At 36.6% G+C, this 21590-nt stretch overlaps 1 protein-coding gene across 5 annotated transcripts in view; it reads right to left on the bottom strand.

Annotated features, from left to right (window-relative positions):
• The window catches only part of Cad87a (cadherin 87A), a 295629-nt gene that overhangs the window by 36849 nt on the left and 237190 nt on the right, over positions 1–21590 (bottom strand). For all 5 annotated transcript variants that reach the window (XM_076434313.1, XM_076434314.1, XM_076434316.1 and 2 more), the window contains one exon: positions 666–883. In XM_076434313.1, the coding sequence (XP_076290428.1) occupies positions 666–883 (218 nt within the window). The remainder of the gene's footprint in view (positions 1–665; positions 884–21590) is intronic.

The following is a 21590-nucleotide window of genomic DNA, read 5'->3' as shown; positions in this document are numbered from 1 at the left end:
AACAAGCTGAAGACACTAGATTGTTAGATAATTCTAACTTATTCACGGTTTTAAATGGCGCCCACTCATTTTCCAAATCCGCAGTCTAATGATCAGTCAGTTAATAATACATCAGCTCTGAATATAATTGATTATTTGAAACAAACTTGGAATAGTAATATTTTTCGGCGCTCTGGTTCGATCAAATTCTACATTAAATATAGCTATGTTGTAGGGCATAAAACGTTTCGATTCGGATGTGAACCAGTTAACGAAACACACCACCTTTGTTTTCCTCCAATAGAATAGCACTTGGCATTTGACTGATTCAAATCCGAATCGAAAACGTTAACTGGTTCAAATCCGGATGTAGAAAAATATTACTATTCCAAGTTTGTTTCAAACAAAAATTGCGATCGATAAAAAAATCCCTCCTTTATAATTGATTATTAATTTTTCCTCTGAGATAATTATTTAGAAAAATAAAAGAAAAAAATTCACACAAAATATAATTTATGTCGTAATACCGAGCAAAATTTTTCACGTCCAAACAGGACGTATTCCGAAATTGGACGTACTGCGAAGTAGACGTATACCGAGGTTCCACTGTATTTGCAATTAAATTAATATTAACATTTTATTGGAATCATTGGGTGAAGGAAAGAAAGTAAACGAATCACACCTACCTCACGATTAAGTGGTTTAGCCAAGGTGATGACGCCAGTGTGTGGATTGACGGCGAAATGGTCTGTGAGTTGTATACCATATTTCACTGGTGATCCTTCGGGATCGTGGCCCTTAAGGACGAATACTTCTGTGCCGACTTTGGTTGATTCTGGTAGAGGTAAACCCGCTGGGTATCCTCCACTTTCCAGGACTGGTGGCTCGTTCACATTGTTCGCGCCTGAAACAATAAACCATTCTTGTCTTCAGGAGCCGAAAACACCGAAACTTTTTCATCAGCTGCATTGGAATTTCTTACATGTGGTACTTTTCTTTTAAGAAAAGATTCGCGAGATTAACAGTTTTCGTTTGAATAGGATTTAAAAAATTTACATTTCGTTGAACCAAGTATTGTCTATTCAATGCAAAAAGAATAAAGAGAATTAAGTAATACAGAATGTAAAATTGCTTTTAGCTGTTAATCCAAGAGCGAACGTCGCAGTGTAGTACGACGGCGCCCGTCGATTGAAAATTCATAAAAGCGTCGATGCGTCAAGGTACATCATTGACGTTAATTAAGGCGTCCCGCCATCCCAGGACGTTGATCGTTTCACATCCGATCGCGGATGATCTATCACGTCGACTTCGGTGATTAACAGCGCGTAAAGCATAATGGATTATGATTGATTCACGCGTGCCATCGACACCAATTTTTGTGAGTCGGTACACACGGTTATGTCAATAATCATTTTTGTTTGAAGAATTCGGGGCTTATCGAGCCGGTAGTCTTCTTTTATAAATGTTCGAGCGACAAGTAATTCGTTCATGACGTACGACATCGAATAATAGCGCTGAAATTGGAACGATTTCGAATTCATTCTTCTCAAAATAAAAACGGCGCGCCGTGTAAATAAATCTGTATTGGGTTGGCAAGAAAGTAATTTCGGTATTTTAAGGTGAAATGAAACCCAATTTTGTTATTCGATACGGAGCTGTCGCAGCTTTATGAAAATAGACAATAACTTTATTAAGCTACCAGAAAAATGGCAAAAGAGCATCGAGCAAAATGGAAAATATTTGATCGATTAAAGTTCATTGCTCAACGAAATTTTTATTTCACCTTAAAATACCGAAATTACTTTCTTGCCAACTCAATATAAAGTTCGTATTTTTAATATCTACGTGAACCAATGCTTGTGACATTGTGATTAATATATAAATTGGTGTTACGTTTGTGTGAGAGTACGTCTGCGTCCGCGGTAATTCGTCGCTCACTTATTGTTAGCTCTAAGACCGTTGATATTGCAAAACCCTAAACTGTGTTGCCTTAAATCCTGCGCGAGGTTATCGAAGGCTTTTCTAAATCATAGTTTACCGTTCGGTAAATGGCGTAGGACGAAATTCTAACGGACGCCGTTATACCGTGCACGAAACACAATTGCCAAGTTTCGTGCACTTCCGTTCTCCAATCTTTCTCTGCATTCCCAGAAGCAGCTTTCTTTATAACATTGTTACAAAGGGGTCAAACTCGGAAAAAAGATGGACGGAAGGAAAGAAAGTTTCGGTCTCGCGCGTACCTTCTCTCGAGCCGCTAATTTGTTGGGAATGAGGCAGCACTGTAAGTCTGAAAAGTCATAAAACTATTAGGAAGTTGGCAAAGTAGCTTCGTCATCGCGGTTTCGCCAGAACTTTTGAAAGCTGGCCAACCCGAACCAAACCTAATAAATACATCAAGCTTTAATGTCAAGGACGGTTGATTTCCCCGCGAGTACGTAACCACTATCCCGCGGAATTCTTAGCAACGTTGCCTTTCTTTTCACACTTTTATCGCCGGGAATCCATAAAATCCATAAAACAACCAGAAACTGCTACTTTGCATCGAGCATTTCCGCTTCCCCGCGTATGTTGTTGGAGAACAATGCTGCAACCGAGCCAACTATAATCGTTAAACCGTAACGCGCCTTTTGGATTCTTTCTCTCCCCAATTGCTGTAGATTCCGTGCCTGTTATCTGGAATTTTCCTCAGCGTCTACCACAGGACTGCACAACTGTGCGACTCGATCATACTATTCTCTAGGGGGTAATCTATTCACGAGGTATCTGCTTTTTATCCTAGTTGGTAATTAAAATTGTGTATTCCTCATTGCGTGTTATTTTTTCGTTCCATTATCACTGGATTCTAGTGTCATTGATCACATATTCATCATATCACATTCGATAGAACCTCCAAGGAATAGAAATCAATGTTTTTGCCAAATGGGGAGAAGACTATAGAATTCCATTAACCATGTGCAAATCCATTATGGTAATTAGGGTAAGGTTGCTCAAGTCGTACCCCTTAAGAAAAAAAAACCGTATAGAACTTAGGATTTATCAACTAAATAAAAATTAAATGTGTTATTCAAAACTTGTGTTGACATTGTTGTTATTTATTATAACGAAATTAGAAAATCTATGTGCTTTCACGTGAAATAAACGAAATCTTTAAAAACTTACATCGGTACGACTAAAGGAACCGGTTTCCCAAGTCGTACCTAAGAATTCAATTAAGCAACAATAATAATTAAAACGTATTTTTCATTAATCTGTTTACATGATACATAGGTATTCAGTTCGTACAAACATAACATACAAATTTTTTTGTTCTTTTGTCAACACCAGCGCATACATCGTGCACCTGTGATTTGCATTTCAAGCATTGAATCATGTTTTCTATACTCCAACGTCCCCCACTAAGACCGTAGACTGGTCACGTGACGTGCCGCACGCGTAACGTGTCTCCCATTCGTCCCACTCAATCCCCGTCGCGCGCGCGCCACGTGTCACATATTAATCTGGTCATCAGAGAGGGGGTAAATTGTATTCCCCTCTCGCGCTGGCCGGGTGGGGGTAGCCGATTCTACGTCATCGACTCTCGGAGTCCTACGTCTTATAACAATACCATGAATTTTGAATGCACAATCAAGAACGTTCGTAATTCTCGAAATAATCTTCGACGTGATATTTGGCTTTCGCGGAATTCCAATTAAAGTTTCATGCGGTACACAGAAAGGAGATCGCAACGAATAGCTTAAAAACCCGACACAGCCGCCTCACCATTTTTCCCTCGTTCGCTGCTGCTTCCATAATTGATATCCGAAGATGGAGCCCGCGAACCAAATGGAATTATTGATGGTCCGCTATTGCCATTGCTGTGTTTCCTATACATACAGAGCTAAGAGACATGAAAATCCGAGAAATGGTGAAATCGACGAAGCCGATAGTATTTATGGTTTTCATTGAGAAATTGATGGAATTGATAATAAGACGGTCCATTTTCTATTTTTACCATCTGGCATGACACAACTTGTACTGGGTTCTTTAAATCCGTGATAATTTACACGTTATCGATTATTAGAATGTATATTTCACAGGTTATGCATACTTAAGAAAATATAGAAAATCACAGAGAGACCTTTGGCTATTTCGATCTTTCACGGTGAAAAGTCCTGGGCTTTGTTTGTATGCGTGGTTGTATACACAAACAAGCAATCAACCCTTTCTGACTCGAAACCTGAGGGGGTGGTTTTACGAGCGACTGAAGCGGCTGATAATAACAGAGTTGGCCTATAAGCGTGTACTAGTCCGTTGGTTTATGTAAAGACCGGATCATAAACGATAAGCGGGGCAATAAAAACGGGTTTGCGCCGTGAAAAGTCCACCTTATCGTCCGTATCGCACTCGCGAGCGAACGTTACTGTGGGGATACCGGAAACAGAGGGTGTAACCAATCAGACTTGACTTCCTCGCGGCTAATTATTGGCTATTACATTTCAATTAATACGATCGTTTCATTCTTCTCGTACTAGTACTTGCACCGAGCACCAAAGTTGCCCGAACACGTATACAGAATGAATTTGTTTTGTAATTTGCAGATTGCGAATCTTTATTGCAACATATTAAACCTGCTGCACTGATCGTGAGAAGCAAAGAATAAATGGAAATGTAATTCCACCATTAACAGTGGTGATACATGAAAGATAATGGGGCAGTGATCTATAATTTTCTTCATGTATGTACTGTTTTAAATTTGATCTATTAATTTTGTTTTTTAAATAAAATCCGGAGTTTAGTGATTTGTAATGCAACAGAAAAGTAACTGATTGCAGATGTACTGTATCTGACGGCTTGTGGCTCCCTACTCCTGAGTCCTCCCCACCAAATTTCTGTGGAGTGTACGAGGAGGTGGGAGAGTTCAGGAGCGTACATATGTATAGGAGACTGTATCCTCGTAGTCACGTGAGGCGAAGCACGGTAAGGGCAATATGAAATAGTGGGGGGAACTGGTACACTGGTATGTACCTTGAAATGGTATACTAATAAACGTGTAGGTTATAATTAGACTGCGGCTCTTTATGCATTTATGAAGAAATTGGTTGAGTGAAATATAAAACAGTAAAGGATTTGAAAAATTGAAGAATATGGTATGTTTTTAATGTAACAAAGTTATAAATTTTCTATTTTATTCCTGCTGCCTTCAATCAATGCAGAACATTTTTAGATCCGCAGTCTAGTTATAATAGTATTATTCAGAAATTTCGTATGCAACAACCTAATAATTACTATAGAAAGAAAATATAGTGTCAAGTCATTTTTTCATATAGAAATAATAACGTTTACGAACGTACGCTATGAATTTTCTTGTAAATTTCGTGAGTGGAATATGTACATACTCGGTTTAGTCGTTTTCTTTATTTCTGTATAAAGAGTACACCACGAATTACGGTCTACACATTTTATAGACTCCGTTCTATCGTATTTCCTCGCTGGCATCGTTCGCCGTGGAAACTTTAATACTTGATGGTATGTAATGTCAGAGGTTTTTCATTTGCCATTAAAGTAACTCATTTCGAGGTTCCGAGTCAAAGGGAATACTCATTTTCTTGCGCCTCAATCTGTTCCACGAGGATGCAATATTCTCGTCCTGTTTTGCGTACCGTGGACATCGCCTCCTTTACTTGCAGCTTCCTTATTTACTGAAGCTTATGTCAATTTAAACATACCCATTATTTACTCGGTTACGGCAACGCTGAACAAGATAAACGCGCAACACCAAATCACTACATATGTTTTAAAAGCAGATTCTCGTTCGACCATTTCTTTTCAGTTTGCTAAATTACTTTAGATCTCTCAAATTCTGACTGAACGTTAAACTTTCTATTCCTATCGTTAAACTTCGATGTCCTTCGGTTGTATAAATCTTTCAACTATTGTTTTCAACTATCTTGCTTACACATTTTTGGTATAAATGTAAAAAATTCGCAATCTATATACAGTGGGCGTACAAAGTATTCGTACCTCTTTTAAGAACTAATAACTTTTTTATAGTTGTATCAAACGACATGATTTTTTCTAATCAATTAGAAGCATTGGTTCACGAAATGACTTGCAAGAAAGATTGTCAAAAATTATTTATAATTTGCAAGGTCACATGCAATAATAAAAAGGCATTTTTCAAAACATTTTTATTTCGTCCCTTAATGCAAATTTTAAATAAATGTTTTATAGATCAATGTTATTTATATGTACACATGCTGAACATTTCATTTTGCATATTATTTCGTAAACCAATGCTTCTAATCGATTAGAAAAAATCAGGTCGTTTGGTTATAGGTTTGGTACAATTATAAAAAAGTTATTATGTACACTGTATACGATCTGCCATTTCGATAAAAATCATTTTCATTTACGATAATATTACTGTAAAAATAAGTTATCTTTTTCAACACTTCGAAAGAGTCTCTCAATTTTCGTTTCTTCCGAAATAGGGTCCAATGGAATAGTTATCCACCAAGATTCGTCCCGAATATGCAGGATAAAGCGTCTTCATCCCCATAAACAGTCAAGTGAACGATAACCACAGATTTGTGAAGTGATAGTTCAAAAGCAGTTAGACACTTGGGTTTAACTTGGATGCTATGTGTACTGAAGCTTTTCGCTTATCTCGTGGGCGGTTTCCTTGAGCCAGGGCTTGGTAGGCAGGTCCAATTGAAGCTACATACGTTGTTGAAGCAGCGCATCGGGACTCTAGCACCTATCGGTTGACCTGAAAGGCAAGCTATACCGCGGTATGGGGCTACCACTGCCACGATGATAGTTCAAACCTCTCACTGGCTAGGCAGGCAAGAGGGAGTCTCGTCGTTTGTGGCTCGGGTGGCATCTCTGGGGACATCGAAGCTCCGACCCAGAAACGCACACTAAACCCAAGCCAGTAGTATCATTTTGGGAATGGTTTTCCCGTCGTGGGGCTACGTGCAAACCCGGTTCCATACATAAGCATTTCGCTTCCTTGGTATCTGTGAAGCAGTTAAAGTACCTCGAGCTCGCCACTTCCCGTGTTGCACATAGCGCAACCCCTGAAGGTAACACGTATGCTAGGCGAAGTTAAATATTCACACGCACACATCCCATAAGACGTAATACACACACGGAACCAGTCATAGGTTCGTTGTACCATCAGATGTTCGTTAATATTGTCCGCGTAGCGTGCAAGCTCCGACATTATGAGTGATACTCAATTAGTTTGGCTTTTATCGATAATTACAGAACTCCGTCGCTTACGTGTCTCACTTAGCAGCTCGGCCGGGGATCGACAATAGGCGCTGTCGCCTTATAAACTCATTCCAAAGTTAAATGTAATTAGTGGTCGTGCTAGATGTATAGGTGCAGGCCCAGTTGCTAGTACCGAAACCATCGGAATGGCATCAGAGAAAATATATTCAATTCTAATCACTAGGCTGCGGATCTTTGTGCAAAATAAAAATTATCCGTGTCGATTGCATGGGATAGAAACCAAACAGAATGTTATTTCAACCCTCGTTAATTTTAATAGATGAGGAATAGTATATTGACATCTTCAATTTTTAAAATTTTCCTACTATTTTCAATTTCATCTACTCAATTTTGCTACAAATGCATAAAGATACTACTCCCTCTGTCCTGTAATAATAGTATAGCAGTTGATGAATTTAATTTGTCCCATAATAATAGTAGCAAAAGAAAATAAATGTAGAACGCAAGATTTATTATCAAAAAAACTATAGCTTACATTAAACAATAAATTAAAAATATTACTCCTTTATTTATTTTGAGTGTTCAGATGGTTTCTGGATTTTTCAATAATTTCGTCACTGCATTTTAAACTTGTAGGGAGCATTCCTCGGCTGCGAAGCTTTGCTTTCCCTATATGCGTGAGCTTAAAATTTATCGGAGCCATCGTTCTTCATTGCTTCCAGCATCACTTGTTTTTTTTTCATCTTACTTTTACAATGGGTTGATATTCAACTGAAATAAAACAATTGATTTCGATCAGCGGATGAAATTAGAAAAATAGTTATAATTCGTAATAATTAAGGTTGACCTAAAAATTGAAAGATGTCATGAAACATTGATTTCGATTGAAGGCTTCGCAATTTTGCGCTACGAAAAATTAATATTCACTTGCTACTATCATTATGGGACAGAGGGAGTAATACATATTATCCATTATCTCTATTAGTTTTTTATTCTATTAGTATTTCATCATTAGTATTTGTATCGAAAAATTCTCTGAATACGCTCTGCATCTTAGAAATGAAACAAAGTGAAACTTGAAACCCTTTCAAGCATCGAGACCGTTCCACTAAATTTCGTATTTGTGGATAGAAAGTGTTCATATGCTTTTGAGCGATAGTGTATGTATAGAAGGCCGTATCGTCGCAGTCACACGGGGTAAAGCATAGTTAGGTAATATAAAATAGTTGATAGTGAGGAAGAAGTTGACCGGGCTTGGTGTATTGCACTACTTTTCCAAACGAAATTGATACAGTTTAAATATCGACGATTTTTCGTGTATCGGAAATTTATTTCTTGAATCGACTGTACATGATTCAGTACATTCCCCATAGTCGGTATGTGATGATAATTGTTTCCCCGACTTCTCTGCCGGACGATATAATACTGACCGGTCCGCGGACGATCAGATAACTCGATAAGAAATAAGATTTCACGATTGCCCCTATCCGGGAATCTTGAGTTACGAGCGCATCCGTCAGCTTCCGGAAATTGAATTCGCTCGAAGTGAAAGCATAAAAATAAATCTTGAACAGGGGAACACGTAATTTGGCTAGACAAAGCAGGGCTGTTTAAAAAGTCAGGCGGAGAAGGTTTGAAGCGGGAAAGAGCCATTAGGAATTGATTCCGTCCGGAAGTCGCAGGCTTTCAACGATCCCCAGAAAAAAAGACGAAAGACGCACGAACAGGTATTTCAAAGGGTACGACGGTGTTGGTTGATTTTTCGCAAAGAAAAAAGAATCATTAGCTTGAACGGTATCGCGTTAAACGTGCTGGGAATTCGTCTGACGAGCAATCGATTGAAAGGAAAACACGACACATGCTCGAGGGGGCTGGAAAATCGTTTTATCGAGTTCGGTAATGTAGTAGCTGACCGTTGTAACCGTATCGAAATCCTATTGACGCGCGAGGAATTGAAAGTGACGGTCCGGTAAGTACAAAGTGCAAACAATTTTCGCGATGTGAAGAGTTAACGGGCTTCCTTTGGCTGACAGCGTTCTATCGTGTCCCCTGTTGACTGTATCAACGGCGATTCCGACGTAACAGACTCGACGAATAAATAAGAACATGGAATGAATAGACAATACGAACGAGAACGTCACTTTTCAGGGTTCGGGATTCACGAAGTGGAGGAATGTTAAAAATTGTTATTAGTTTATGCGATTCCCGTTAGATGTACAGAGTAGCACGACGATTATCCGAACTCCCGATGTCTGTTGTTAATATATGCAACTTTATTACCACGTTTATATTAATTTGCCGTGTTGTTGTATGCATCAAATCTTGTAATTAAATTTTAAATTTTGCATACGCACTTGCTTCCGATGACAATAAAAGTAGAAAATAAAATATATAAAAAGAACTTTTTAAAAACCACGCTTATATTAAAATGCACTGAAAAGGAGATAATAATTTTTTTCCTGGTTCTCCATAAAATACCGAATCCAGTTGAATGATTAATAATATTTTCCCCCAAAATTTTAAGCAATTAGTTCAAGATTTCTTCTGTTATAAAATTAGTGTTGGAATAGATGGAAAAATTTAATATAAATCTAAATAAAATCATGACATTAGCGACTATAAAAATAAAAGCGTGGAGCGCTAAACTAATTGACGTAATCTTCGTGGCCGGGCGCTCCACGCTTTTATTTATAGTCACTAATGTTATGATTTTATTTAAATTCATATTAAATTTGTTCTATCTATTCGCTATTTTATGGAAAACCATGAAAATAATTATATTTCCTTTTTAGTGCATTTTAATATAAGCGTGGTTTTTAAAAAGTATTTTTAATATATTTTTATCGTACAAATTCACCCTTTGCAATGCTTTGTGTGTGACTCGACATCAGAGAAAGAAAAATGTAAATAAAATCAGTTCTTATATGTGTTTGGTTCTTCCTTTATTTATTTAATTGTCTTATTTTTTAGTTAAAACGAATATAAGTCCCACAAACATTGGGCTGGCAAGAAAGTGATTTCGGTATTTCAAGGTGAAACAAATTTATTCACGCTATGAACTTTAATCAATAAAATATTTTCTTATGTATTCTTTTTGGCATAAGATCATCGAACAAAAGGGATAATATCTTATTAATTACTGTTCATTGCTTGGATAAAAAAATTTGGTTCTCTATTTCACCTTAAAATACCGAAATTACTTTCTCGCCAATAAATTACAACAACGTTCGAGAGCTATATTTAATATAATTAGTAAACAAAATGATTTTAAATAAATAGCCGTCGAGGAACAGTCCTTTGAAGTAAATTTCAAACACACACAAAACACTTCAGATAGTAGGGAGTTGTTGCCAACAAAATTTAAAAATAATTCCGAGTGTGTGCAAAGGGTTAATAGAAATTAATTCTGTAATCGAATAGAAGATTTACAAAGGATTTCCCATAATAATAATTTTGTTACAGAGAGTCTGGTACTAACCAGTGTCGCCAGCTCAAAACTTCTGTCCCCACTCTAGCTTCCCCTTCTACGACGCAGGGAGAGGGTAACTTTTTCCCCTGAATTTTCGTGCTCCTCCCATGATCTGGGGACACTGGTAACACTGGAAATACCCGTGAAGGCAAAGTGCAGGTATCGGAGCTTGACAACCGTAGTCATTGCGCGAAGGAAAATTCGCAAAAAGCCTGGCGAACCGAAAACACCGTAATGACTCTTTCCGAGCTGTCTGCCAACGAAAGAAATCGGATTTTCGGCGACATGTTCGCGCCGTCTTCACCATCAAACAAAGTGCTCCAACGAGACTCGGGCGTGAAAAGGACTGTGGAAACAAGAGGCGACAAGAGAGGTAAGGGTGAAACGAAACTTCGCGGGGAAACTAGACGATGAAACCTCCCCTTCGTATCGGCGTTGGCGGCCGGGGAATTATTTTAGACTTGTTAATGCAATTTCCTTAAAAGCCCGCGCGATACGTCAGCGCATAAATGCGCGTACATTTGCGTCACCGTGGTCGTCGAGCGTAAGAACGTTCGTACCTTCTTTTGTTTTATGCGTTGATACCTGCTGCAGTTACCGAAATACAAGGAAAATGCATAGCATAAAAATATAATGTAGTATCTTGAAAAGATCAATAACTACATGGAACATTTTCTTTGAAAATTTAACAGAGATTATGTTTATTTAACAGAAGACTTGACATTTTTAATGCAATTTAATGCGAAGAAAAGATGCAGAAGACATCTATAATATTATGAAATTTCATATTATTTTCTATTATATTTCATATTATACAAAGTTCTTCGAACAAACTTCTGCTAACTAACTAACGGATAAACTATTTTCTTGTCTGTTTTATTTTCTTTCTGAAACTACTTCAACGTACGCGAACGTAATCAAAGTTTTTCGTTCTGCGGGCTGAGTCGGAGAAGAGCTAAAGAATACGAATAAATTCAAGTTTTCACATCGATAAATACCAAAATTATGCGGAAGTTCAAGCAGTAGCAGAAGAACGGGGTGGATGCTGCAGACAAACGTGTGTCTGGGGACTTTGGAGGAATTAGGTGGTAAAAAAGGGGCGAGAAGTAAACGGCCGGCGCGCAAGGGAGAGAGTTCTGAGGTAGATAGAGAAGGAATCGAAGCTTAATGGGAATTCCCAGCAGTATGCGGATTTGCATGGCAAATGGGTAGTTAGTTAGTAAATATGATCATGGGATGCTCGGATTTTCTAATGCAATCATTACCCTATAAAGCCGCGCATAAATGGTGAACGATGAGTCGCAAAACACATATTGCGAGCGTACCGTGAGTAAAACATCAGAACGCTAATTCATAAATCAAATTTAACAGGTAATAGACGAATGTTTATAAGAGAAATTATAAAGCAAACAGTGTTCAAATTAAAAAGCCTGGCGACTTGAAAGTTACCATTAAATAATTACAAATATTATGTTGGTGATGAAAGGCTGGCAAACGATAATAATTAATTCAATACTAATTACTTGAATGGCCCCATTCAAATATTCTAGGATATTCAAAGAAAATTGTGAACACAATTTTTGTTTTCTTTCCGTAAAAAAGACATTTTTAATTTTAAGAATCAAAAACTGAGGACGATGGAGAACGTTGAAGAACGTACAAAGAATTAGTTTAAATGTTCTTTATAGCAAAATTTATGTTAGTTTCTTATCGCAGATTGAACAATAAATATTGAAAGTCGAAACTGGAATAATTATCGTATCGCTAACAAAACAATATTCGTAATGGAAATATAAAAATCTGATATGACAAACACCTGAACATTGTAAAATTGAACAATCTCAAACCTCGTAATAGTGATATTACAAAACCTTACATCTATCAAGGTTAAAAGACATTTCTTTTTCCCCCAGATTGGTCACTACTTCTTTCCTCGTGCATAACACGAAAGTGGTGTGCAACGAAACAAACTCCAATATGCCCAAAGCTGGCTGTCATAGTTATCCAGCAAAGTTTCTATCAGTGGAAGCTAACTTTGACCACGTGCACGAACACACGCGCACCAACTCGGAATTTCCTATAGAAACTGTGAGCTGGTGGTGTAAGTTGTTAGGCATTGTACGCGTGGAACCGTCGCAAATTGAGACAATTTCGGAATACTGCTGTCTTGTCCACGTTGAACCTAAACACGATTATTTCATCGTTCGTTGCGGAGTACAAGTGGTAATAGGATAACATAACGAACACGATTCGGTAATACAATAAACTAAATCGTAACGAGATTTCGGATTTAGTTATTAACACATACGCTGCCAAATTAGAAAGTAAGGACGATAGCCGAGGCTGTATATTTTTATTATTCTGAATTTGGTATAAGGACTAAGGATTATGTAAATACAGCGAGTTCCAACTCGTAGCTCGCGAGTCATACGCGGCACATTCCTCGCTTATGTTCTACCCCCACTCTTAGACTTCATCGTTGCCGTAGAACAAGGGTGGCATTTTTGCCTCAATTGAGACAAGACTCCTACTTTCCCATTGTCTTCTATTAATAGTTTCACGTTTTACTCCCTTTACGTTGCAAATGAAATCTCCGAATATTTAGCTTTCAGTTGTTGCATAAAATATATCATAATCTCCCTTGTGATCTAGGGACAGAAGGACTGAAATAACAAATACGGATCACATTCAAAATTCTCTCTGTGTGATTCATTATTAAGTTGCACCTAATCGAAGGTAGAATTGGCACGAAGACTGTAATTTTAATTCCTTCAAGTTCCACGTGTCTCTCTCTCTCTCTCTTTCTCTCTCTAAACCAATAAAAGAGGGATTACAACTTCATAATGGAAAAACTTTCCAGTTGAAAGCAGACAGTGTATTTTCGCAGAATCAATAAACGTTACTTCTATTTTTCTTGAAACGAACAGTGACAAATCGGTTCGTCGAGACTCATTAGACTGTGAATGGTTATTTTAAAGTTTTAATTTGCAAGTGGAGAAATTCAAAACAAACGTCCATTCAAGGGTTGGATTTTCTCGAAAATAAAAGGATAACTTTTGGTACGTATAATACACCGTTGATGACATAACCGAAGCAATGTAAGTGGGAAGTATCAAATTCTTTGGGGATATGAAAATATTTCACAGTTCCAAATTATTTAAGGAATATTTATATTATTTGTACAGAGTTAATAAGAGCCTGAGAACTGTGCGAATACTCACCTTGTCCAACGACGCGAGCCACACACACAGTAAACGTAAACATTGTATACTTTACTGTAATACTGCTCTGCAATGAGCATTAACCCTTATACAATCCTCAGGGTAAAAATTCATACTGTAAAATCATTGATCCCTTTATGTCTATGTTGTGAGATGTATTTCTTTAAAATGTGACGTTACAAATGGAACATAATTGGTCGATTTCACGTGTAGAGCAAACATGGGTGAATTATTATCCTAGTGTCTTTTATGCAAATATTCTTGAGGAGCGTATGAAGGTTCTAACGTACTTAATTATTCCATAGAATTTCGAAATTACAGTAAAAGTCAAATTAAACGCCATTTTACCGTATCAATCTTTTAAATTGTTTACTCATATTAGACAGTTGATTTCTTTTCTGTTAGTACGATATTATATTGGTAAGACTAAAGTACAGTAAACATTATACCAGTCTGCGTAACGCAAATCACATGTAAAATATCTTCATGAAATCAGTTTTTTATCCGATTACTATAACTTTCCCATGGAACAATGATTCGATGAATTATTCCGCGATCGTAAATCACGGAATATCGAGTGCACATAAAACCGATGTTTCCGGCAGCAAGAAAGGTTTCGTGAAATGCATTATTCGCTCCGAGCGACTTGACGTGCACTGTAATAGATTTATGCGTGATGCAAATGTCGTTGCAAATGTCTGGATTGAAAAATCTAACGTATCAAATACTGTTTTCGACGAAGGAATTAATCACGAATGACACGTCTGTTTGCGATAACGTTAATTGTGACTTAATGGGTGCAGTATTATGTTAATTGTATGTATGACTTTAATATTAATTAAATCAAAAAGGCCGAAGTATCATTTATAAATAGACAGCGGATTTTACACATTTATGACAAAGATGAATAGAAGATAATACTGGTGTATTATTTTTAATCCCTTAAACATACTAAGAAAGAAAATAAATTTCTATGTCACTGCAGTTTGTTGTAATCCAGGAAGAAAATTTTTATTTTGCATAAAGATCTGTCTATTTGTAAATATAGATTATATATAAAGATATAATTTAAACTGTATTTAGTGGTTTAATTTAATTGTGTCCGTGTTTACGTCACAGAAAAACAGTAGACCTACACGATCTAAGAAACAACACGGACCCGTTTTAAAAGCGTGATCGTGTTGCTTTCCGGTCTGGTACTTTACTGCCAAATTATTTTGTGATAACGGTGCAATACGAAGACATCTATGATTTATTGCTAGCTGTCAATGTACCCAGAGGACCTATTGCGAATTCACAATACTGTATGCAACCAAAGAACAGGAAGAAAGTTATCGTGTTGTTTTGTTATAGCCAATTCATACACATGGTCAAAGTTGGTCCCAACGGAGTCAGAGTATTTCGGGACAAACGTGCACTTGGGGAACGTCGCGAAATTATGCGACGGGCGCAGTCGCTGAAGCACACAATGTGAAGGAAGTCGTACAATCCGATCACAGCTGTGGTATCGTTCGTTGTTGAGGGACAATACTATTGCGAACAATGCTACCGTAATCAATTTCGTTAATGCTTGGATTTTCGTAATGATTCGTGTTATCCAACTATCTCGAATAACGTAAAAATGTCACGGAACAAAGTTTCATGAAGGTAGAACTCTGTGATACGAAATATTGCATCATTCTTAATTATTCGCGCAGCTTTAAACATGTAAATGATAAAATGGTACGTTTGAAACATGAAACCATTTCGCAAGATAGATTTATAGACTATGCAGCATCATAAAACAGTATTGTCATACCGATACTGAAAAATAATTCTTCGATTTGTATTTAAAAAGTGCTTATTATTACGGCAATTCTGTAATTATTAGGTCCATATATCTTTACGCAGAATTTGGTGCACTATACACGATAAGAAAAGTGAGTCGTTCCATTTAAAGGAAGTTAAAATTTTACCCCCCGCATCATGCATTGAGTTTTAGAGGGGGTAATATTATCTATAAAAATTTTATATAGAATTTAATATTATTTTAAAATGATTATGAAATTTTATATGATTAATACGCTATATATTAAATTCTCCATAAAATTTTGACTCATTTCAATCTAGAAGGGCAATTGTCTACTCACATATTTTTTAAAGTAATTTTACGAAATTAGTGTGTTTGTACATATGAAGGTCATATGTCCTTTATTTTCTTTGATGGTATCATATAATTTTGAACGCATTAGCTTCAGAGATATTTAAAATGGGTGACCCTGTATATCATTTTTTCATATTCTTACAAACAACGGTTTTATATTTTCCATTTCACAATTATTGAAATTATGAAGTTGCTTACATGAAAATCGATTCGATCGATTTCTTTATCCAAGCACATATTGTAATAAAAGTTCCACAAAATCTAAAGAAATAGAGCCTCGTCATTTTAACAAGGTAAAACATTTTAATCGCTTTCGGTGCTCGGTAGGTTTAGTGTTAAGGCAGCCATCAAATTCGTTAGTCTATCCTGTATATAAACTTGTTTTCATTTTCTTTCGAATTTCTACACACACCGTTGCCGCCAAGTATTTCCGCAGAACGTTTCAATTTTGCTGAATGGTACGCGTCTCGAAAGTTGTTCGACGAGAACGGTTTCGAACTGATAATTCGTCTCTCTCTGAAACCTAAAAAGTTGAACGGTTCTTTCGGTGGGGTTCGTCTGGTTGCGTTCCACGGCGAAAAGGATGTAAGAAGCGTTCCGGTGCTCGAACTAATTATTTCCAAGCCTTAGCGTAGCACAATAGTCGAACGACGGAGTTTCTTTTGTAACCGGGTGCGATTAATTCCGTAAAATGGTACCCGTGAGACTACTTGGCCCTAGCTAGCCTGAGACGATCCTCTTGCCAGGATTCCTCGCCCCGGAAACCCCGTTCCCCATGCAAATCCATGCGCCGCGATTCCCATTAAGCCCAGAATTCTTACATTCTTCGTACCGGCCATCTTTCGGCCCGAGCATTTTTGTTCAACGCTCGTTTTCTTTTCATTTCGTCCCCTACTTCAGACGCGTCTACGACTACGACGACTTCACAGATGCAGAAACAGCGAACTGAAAAGCTCTCTCTTTACCTCGGTTACGTTGAAAAGCTTGGGTGGCGTAGAAAGTAGCTTTGCGATCTTCCTGCTTTATCAAACGTACCTACCTAGCATGATCCGCAACATGTAATCTGTTTTTACACTCCTGGGGAACTGATGGTACATGCGTGCTATCTCTAATTCCTCCGAGGTCGCATAGAATTTATGAATGAAACACACATTATTAGTTGAGTGGGGCAAGTTTCCTCGCGCGACATACCCAAAAATGTTGATCCATCTCCGAGATACAAGAAAATAACATAAAAATCAACAATGTACAATTTATGCGAAATTGTTTCATTAAAATAAATCCACAACTGCATATTTCCCTATTTATATAACTACGTCATTCAGAAAGTTCGTAGCCTAACAATGAAATGACATGAAATAATGAGTCAAAACATATTTATTCTTCAGTATATTCTCCCTTAAGCTCAATATATTTTTTCCAGCGATTTTCTAATTCATTTACCCCATCTCTGAAATGATTTTCCTCGAGACCTCTAAAATCCTCTCGTCTACGGCTGCTATAACTTCTTCATTTAAGGATGTTCTGCAGATAAAATGGGAGACAAAAGTACAAGAAATTCGAAATCCATCAATACATGGCAATGAAAGCCATTCATGAGTATATTTTGCATTAAACTTTTGCGAATACTGTACCCTCTGTAGCTATATTCAGTGGTCTACGCTACGATAAATTTGACGTTTTGTAACAGTTTATAATTATCTTGCTCTGTAACTGTTTAGTGAATCCTAATAAAGTTTGAACATAATTAATTACATAATCTTTACTACATATTAAAAACAAAACTGGAGTTTCTAGTTGCGTTTTTTCAAGGTTTAAATAGGATTTGAAGTGTAATTTTATGAATTCTCCATAAGAAGACGTGTTAAAATGTGCAAACTTTAAGTTAACTATAATTCTTAAACTGTGCAGTGAATCGAACCCAAACTTTGGTAATTGCATTAATTTAGTAAGAATTATACCTTGTTTTTTCAAAAATTTTATTGCGTTTTTACATACCTCCAGAACATCCTTAATGAAAAACTACCTGCCACGTAGGAATTTTTTGAGGTTTAGGAACAAATGGAAGTTAGTGGGGTGAATATGGTGGATGCTGCGACAATTCATAGCGTAACTCCTTCAATTTGGCCATTGCAAGAACACCTTTGTGAGCCGGTGCATTGTCCTGGTGAAAAATGACTTCTCTCTTCACTAAGCCAGGTCTTTTCTCCCGAATTTGTGCATCCAGTTGATCCAAAAGGTTTGAGTGATACTCTCCTGTTACTGTTTTGCGCCCTACGTTTTTCGTTTTAAATCTTACACGTATTTTCATAGCAATTCAAAATTCACAATCACAAAATTTTCAGGACTATTGGGCTAGGAAAAATTATTTTATACTTTTTAGTCCGTTTTAAAAACGTGGTATTTTTTAAAAGTTTATTTTTATTTAAATAATCTTTAAACGGATCATTTTTTGAGTATTTCCGAAATCGTAGTAGTCTGCTGGGTAGCCTCACTGATGAGCAGAGTGTCCAGATGAAGACTTGTGTCCCCACTCTAGCTTCCCCTTCTACGACGCCACGGCCCGGTCACGTGACTAATCCGGCACTGGCAGAGGGAGGGTAACTTTTTCTCCTCAATTCAAGTAAATTCCCCTCATCCGACGACTCCACTTGCAAGCTCAGAATAAAGCGCTCCTTTCCTTTCCACTCTTCTGTATTTCCGCCACCTTTCTTCTCCTTTCCAGCTGGCGTTACATCTTCAGTAACTGGTTAAAATAGTGAAAGGAGGCAAGAAATCTAGCACAAGAGAGAATAATACACGTCAACCTTTTACCAGAATGCTTGGAAAGTGGTAAAAAAAAGGAAACGGATTGTGCAAAGTGGTGAAGTAAAATTTTTGAGTGAATTTTTTGAAAGTAACGAATACTGGCGGAAAATGTGGGACGTAGAAGTCCTTAATAAAGTCCTTAATTAATGGAGAACAGTGGAAGGTTTCTCCACGGGGTTTTACTACATTACTTCGTCTTAATTTGTCAGTAGCTTTTTGCTTGTGTAAATCCTGCGTACTTTATCGCGAAGAACATTCGCCTATCAAATAAATAGCGGAATAATTCTTTTTAAAAGGTGTATTTATAAACGGTGCCATTTTAATAGAAGAATAAGGTCAAAATCGAGTATTTCGCGCGTATAATACATATGCTAACCCCCACGAAACTGTTGAAAATGCTCTTATCCGAGCAGGGATTTCCTTTACATTGGAGTAAATCCTCTATGTTAGACGTCGTAACGGCTGAACATCTAACCTTCCACTCATCTACCTAATCTTCTTTCATCCGTCTGGTCTTCTTGCCTCTGTTACCGTTCCCCTTTGTCCTCTTTACTTTACGTTACTTTACTTTTTGTTGGAAAAGCGAAACCTCGTTCCGGTCTATACAGATTGAACCCTTTGTCAAACTTCCAGTGGATAATTCAATGTCTCTCTTCCATTTACTCTCCTTATATTATTTCATTTCTAAAATTATATTTAGCTTCTCAAAACTGTGTCGTACGAAACCACAAAAGTAAGCAATATGTGGACTGCGAATGTTCTGCACTTATGACAAAATTGAGCAGGTGAAATTAACAATACTGATCTATCATTTCCATTTTATAAATACTTGACTAGAATTTTTCACATTTAATGGAGACAACTTTTATTTTGTATAAAGATCCGCAGTTTACTCACTTTCGAAGTATTAGGTTGTTGCAAATGAAATGGCCTTTTTTGAATCATTAACATAAACTTTTATTTTACAAGCTTTATTCATATTCCATTAATTGAAATAATTTCCATCGACATCAAAGCACTTCTTCCATCGTGATACAAGTGCATCAATGCCTTCAATTCCAATCAATTCATCAAATGCAGTTCTTACAGCACGTTCTTCTTTGAATATTTTTCTATTCAAAAATCCATCTAGGTGCTTGACAAAATGGTAACCAGTAGGTGACAGGTCAGGCGAATAATGAGGGTGAGGAAGAACTTCACACTTCAACTCTCTGCTCATTTTTTTTACAAATGCATTATTTGTACAAGTACATTATACGAATTTCCTTTTTTTCCATGGTGAACGAAAATCGATTTTGAATCATGTATACTATACAATATTAATAATCTTATACACGCAAATTCATGTACGAGATACGTACTTTTCAAATTGTACAACTTCAACCCCATCTGTCCTGGAAAAACTAAACATTTCAATTGCAACAACCTAATATATTGTTAATAAACAACGTGTTGGTTTTCACATTTCCAGTGGCTAACTCATATTCTTGATTCGTTCAATAAAACTTTGACCTGTGGGAGAGCGGATTCGTTCAAAGGACCAAACAGATTTTTATAGCTTCTCTGATATTAATATAAAACGCTTTGACGTGCTCGAATATGAATTTCCACGACATATTTTTCCACTCCGCTGTTTTTTCAAAATTTGACCGTTCTGATTAACAGCACCATAGAGAAAGTTTAGTTCGTTGTAGAAAATTGAGCTTTTGATAACGTAAAGAGACGATTTTCATTGTATCCTTATATTTTCACATTTCATTTCGCGATTCTCGCAATATTTTCACTACACTGTAACAATTTAAATAATTTGTTAGCTTTCCGTATTTTAAATATAATTGAATTTTCCGTACGAAAAATTTTCATTTCAAGAAAATGTCTTCCTTTTTTCATTAACTCTGCGAGCGGTTTTTTCGCGCAGAACAATTGTGGATACCGTTGTCTCGACAAGAAAAAGCGTGCATGGCGCGCGTAAAAATTAATTGGGTTCATCTCGTGCAATCTTTGTCGTCTAAAGTAATGAGCAAGCTTGACATTTATTTTTATCTTTTATATAAATATTTTGCTAACAAACTAACTGTGGATGCGAAGACTATTTGATATGTAACCTGTGGTAATTTCGTAAATAACAATAGTGCAGACATAGATTTGGACTGATTTTAAAACTTGAAGCTTCTCGAAGAACATTTCTCATTTCCTTCTACGATACTGTCGCATAATGTAACGAGTGGGAAACTGAAGACCCATTTTTCCTAAAAAATACCACAAATTAAAATCTTTGCAAAAACATTGGAAAATTTTTTTCGGGGTTGAGTCTACCACAGTTTTGAAGATTGAACCATAAATTAAACTTTCCATCCAAGCCACGTGTACCATTGATGGTACACACGCTGAAATATTTATTTAATTCGCTAAAAACATATATTTAAAAATAAATTTGAGTCCTCAGAATATATTTCCACTAAAAGAATGAGGCGTTATAGAAAATGCTTCTTGACGATAAGATAGACCGTATGTTTATGCGGCTACTCAGAGTATTATAACAATGCAAAAAGTGTAATATTTTATTTCGAGTTTCAGATTGTTAAAATAGAAATATTTTATTTCGTGGATCAAATTGTTGAAATAGAAATATTTTATTTTGAGGTTCAGATTGTTTTAACATAGAAATATTTTATTTTCGAAATTCTGTATCTCATTTAAAAGACTATTTTCTTTAAGCAAAATAAAATCTAAAATATTAAATAGTATTTCAAAT

This window comes from Lasioglossum baleicum, chromosome 12 (genome assembly GCF_051020765.1).
Source record: "Lasioglossum baleicum chromosome 12, iyLasBale1, whole genome shotgun sequence".
NCBI classification, from domain to species: domain Eukaryota; kingdom Metazoa; phylum Arthropoda; class Insecta; order Hymenoptera; family Halictidae; genus Lasioglossum; species Lasioglossum baleicum.
Note: the sequence above shows the minus strand (reverse complement) of the source record. Positions and strands in the feature narration are given on the sequence as shown.